Below are 3816 nucleotides of genomic sequence, written 5' to 3'. Positions count from 1 at the left end.
AAACCAAATAATATGAGTTGCATACGAAAATCACTTGTTACCAAGAACAGCAAAGAGACAAAATTGGCTTCTGTGACCTAACAACTTAAAAGATAATTACAACAATTTTCATGTCACAAAGCTTCTAATCAATCAACTAACTAAGCCCACAGTGCTAGCAAAGACATCAAGGAAGCACCCAAGAACAAGAGAAAATACGATACGAACTGCAGCCTCGCGTTGCAGCTCATTCGCTTGCTCAAGAAATCGGCTGCTATCAAATCGACCAGAGCCATATACACGAGGATCCCAGCGGAGATCGAGTCCAGGACGCCCTCGATTACTAGAGCTCTCGGGCTGCTAGCATTGTAGAACGAAGATATCCCGATCCCAACACCTATCCCGATTGGGGTGGTTATTGCAAAAAAGCACGCCATGAGGGTTGACTGGAGGCTCCTCAGCTTCGCCTGGGAGATGCAGCCTCCCAGAGCGAAGCCTTCGAAGAACTGGTGGAACGATAGCGCCCCGATCAAAGGCCTAATCGTACACGGACTGTGTGAAACCCCCAGCGATAGGCCGATGATCACCGAGTGTGATACTATACCAAGTTCAAGAACCTGCATACACAAACGCCTTGTTTTACAAAAATTGATTTGCCACTTGTGTTAAATGATGTAATATGATATTTTCTCTAAGATTTTAAGGATAATTATGTAATATAATCCATTATAAATATATCATGTTAAATAGTGTGGAAGAGATGAACATGCCTGTGAAACAACAATGTGGCGAGCAGTATTATCTTCGAAGCCGAAAGAATGCGAGTGCGAGTGCGAGTGACCGTGTTGATCGGCACCCCGATGCCCATCACATGATCCTTGCTCTCGCGAGTGACTGTGCCTGTGATGCGCTGCGTGGGCGTGCATGCCGACGATGTGCATGGCGCCCCCTTCCTCTTCTCCAAAAACCATCCGGCCACTCCCCCTCGTCTCGGTCGGAACTATCCCCGATTCAGATCCGGCCTCCGATGAATCAGCCTTGGCGATTTGGCTTTCTCCCTCCTGTTTCCTTTGCTTTCTCTCGTAATACTGAGTCCCGACAAAATCAGCTAGCAATGTCCCCAAAGCGGCCATCATCGCGATGAATCCCGAGAAGGGGAACTTCGACCACGGAATTTCGGGCAGGCAAGCATCGGTCAACGCCTCGGTGGCGTCTGGCAACATGTGGACGAATCCCGTGGCAAGGATGACGCCAGCGGCAAACGCTTTGGCAGCAACGAACAAGTTGGAATCGGTGCGCAAAAACCGGCGCTTCTTCCCGACTAATGGAATGGCCACACCACAGACTCCCATTACAAGGATTGTAGCAATTGCAATGAGCTTAAGGGTGAGAGCGAACTTGTCGTCTCGGCATCCGTCGTCTGCTTCCCTTTGGGCATCACACGCAACGCTCGGCATGGAATGGGATATGTTCTGCACGAATGATCCTTCACCACCCAAAGGTCCAAAGCGAAAGGGATCAGTATTAGTCTTTCTAGTTCTACAATGATTCAGAGTAAATGCAAGAATCACATTTGTGAAAACGGAACATCGAGATACGTTCAATGATCATGCTTTCACAAACAGAAGACGGTAGTCACTAAGCTCGGTAGAACTCGAGAACAAAACAACGTGGCCAGATACAGAACGAATAAGGCATACAAAAATGCAAGGCAAAAAGGCGAAAAACATAAATTTCAGAGAATCAAAAGCCAGTGGTGGCCTGAGGCCAAGCCTCATCTGGTGAAAACTCGAAAGGAAAAATAACCAGAATGGTAAAGGGAGTATTCGTCATTTCGTCTACGAGATAGTTCTAGTCCAACTCACATAAAACCACACGACCAGATGCGGAATCACGCGAAATTTTAAGAAGATGCTCAAGAATATAGAGAATGATTCACTAGTTGGTGGTGACTGGTGAAGGCATCCTATAAAAACAGAGAATGCAGGTAACAAAATAGCAAGATCAATAATTAAGTCAAGATCCTTTTAAGGATAGATCAAAGTAACATCACAATAAAATGCACAAAGCAGAGATAAAAACAAAAACAAAATTCAAGCTATAATACTTAATCTTGAACAACAAATCACTCAACTAAAACTACAGTCTCACAGTTACAGAGCATATAACTTGACGCTTTTGTCACATCAAAATGTACCATTTAAACATTATTCCCTAATCAATGCTGCATTAGAATAAAAATTCAATCTTTCCATATTTTCAATCCCAAACAGGAAAAGGGCAGCTGAAATTTACCAGAATAAACCCGAATTATCTCTCCAAATCCACCTCCCCACACTACCGGCAACAAATCCTGCACAACGATTCAAAAATCAAGCAAACATCCAAACCGATTGCTTTGGAAACTAGGAAAACAGAAATCCAATCCCTCGATTGTAACGGCGAATGAATTAACCTCGAGAAACAACATGAGCAGCAGCTGAAATTCCCCTAAATTTGGAACTTTGTAATTCAATAATGCAGGGATAATTCTAGCTCTAGCAAGTCCCAAACGAATTCCCTGAAAAGCGGAGGAATAAAGGTATTTATAGAGATGACGCCGAGATGCGAGGATGTAGAGATATAGAGAGGGAGAGAGAATGTGGACATTTTTAGAGAGAGAAGATAGGGGAGAGGGATGAAACAGAGGATGTTGCGTTTAGCAATGAGATAGATTCTGTGCAATTGTGTCGACATTTTAGATCAGTTTTTTTTTTTAATCTCTGCTTTTTTTTTCCCTACATTTTCAGTCCCAATTTTGAGAAAATCGGATCCGTGGGGAGTATACTACTACAATAACAAAAATGTACTCACTTTATTAATTGTTCTATATATGAGAAAAATGCCAACCGGGATGACATTTCATTAAGTAAAAACACCGAAACGGTTGGCGTTTTTCAATTTCGTCTGATTTATACAAATACAGTTTAAAGTGTAACACGCCCATCTGGTTGGCGTGTTTAAGTGAAAAACGCCTTCGGTGTTGGCGTGTTTAGCAAAAAGAAACGCCGACTGAATTGGCGTGTATAACAAAGAGACGCCAACGGCGGTGGCGTGTTTTAGTTGAAAAACGCCAACACGGGTGGCGTGTTTTTACAGACTGATATTTCAACATCTCACCCCAAACCGCGAAACTCACACCACACACCTCGCGATTTTATCCAAAGCAGCGCCTCCTCGTCGCGAATTCGCCCTCCCGCCATCAATCGGTGCTATTCTTCCCCATTTTCGTATACTTTTAGGTTAGTATGCTTATCTTTTATATTATTAGAGTAATTGTTGGATAGTTAGTTAGGGTTTGTAATGAGTTGTGAATTGAGATGAAATATTGCGTTGAATTATTATTTAGCATATTGGCTTGTTTGAATGACAGTATTGTTGATTAATAGTTGAGATATTGGTGTTTAGTTAGAGTATAAATTTGATTAAAAACCTAAACCCTAGTGTTGTTCTAGCTTAAAATTTGGGCAACTTGATTTGGTTTATATGTGTTTTAAAGTGTATTGGATTATTTGGGTTTAGGTGTTATATTATTTGATATTGGGTTCAATAATGACAAATTATTGCAATTGTTTAGGTTGATATATATTGGTTAGTTTGAATTGTTAATGTTGTGTAGGTGAATTGTGTTATAATTTTGTGTAATGTTGTGTAGGTGAATTTGTGCATTTTTGTATTGTGCATTATTTGATATTGGTGTTTCATTTTGTGATATCGACTTAAATAGTATCCAAGTATTGAAATTGTTTAGGTTTGTGAATTGTTTATCTTGAATTGTGAATGTTGTGTAGGTGAACT

The 3816-nt window shown here is 41.4% G+C and overlaps 1 protein-coding gene across 2 annotated transcripts; it reads right to left on the bottom strand.

The window, feature by feature from the left end:
• LOC121780332 (zinc transporter 4, chloroplastic-like) lies at nt 1-2702 on the bottom strand. Of its 2 annotated transcripts, none has more exons than XM_042177905.1 (4): nt 2435-2702; nt 2275-2332; nt 750-1518; nt 1-596 (listed from the first exon to the last, which is right to left on the bottom strand). In XM_042177905.1, exons 3-4 carry the CDS (start codon nt 1434-1436, stop codon nt 141-143), a joined length of 1143 nt encoding a protein of 380 aa, XP_042033839.1. In that variant the 5' UTR covers nt 1437-1518; nt 2275-2332; nt 2435-2702; the 3' UTR covers nt 1-140. The 2 variants fall into 2 exon arrangements, with proteins under 2 accessions (XP_042033839.1, XP_042033838.1); XM_042177904.1 differs by having other exon boundaries at nt 750-1465.
• Between the last annotated feature and the right edge of the window lie 1114 nt (nt 2703-3816).

The sequence above is a fragment of the Salvia splendens genome, chromosome 19 (genome assembly GCF_004379255.2).
Source record: "Salvia splendens isolate huo1 chromosome 19, SspV2, whole genome shotgun sequence".
NCBI lineage: Eukaryota > Viridiplantae > Streptophyta > Magnoliopsida > Lamiales > Lamiaceae > Salvia > Salvia splendens.
The sequence above is the reverse complement of the archived record's forward strand: the minus strand, read 5'-3'. Positions and strand labels throughout refer to the sequence as shown.

Excerpts from the sequence above, each read along its gene's own strand:
- LOC121780332 (XM_042177904.1), bottom strand. Across the intron at positions 1,466-2,274 it reads GATAATTCGGGTTTATTCTG|GATCATTCGTGCAGAACATA; the intron begins GTAAATTTCAGC and ends TGGGTGGTGAAG. Across the intron at positions 597-749 it reads GCCACATTGTTGTTTCACAG|GTTCTTGAACTTGGTATAGT; the intron begins GCATGTTCATCT and ends TTGTGTATGCAG.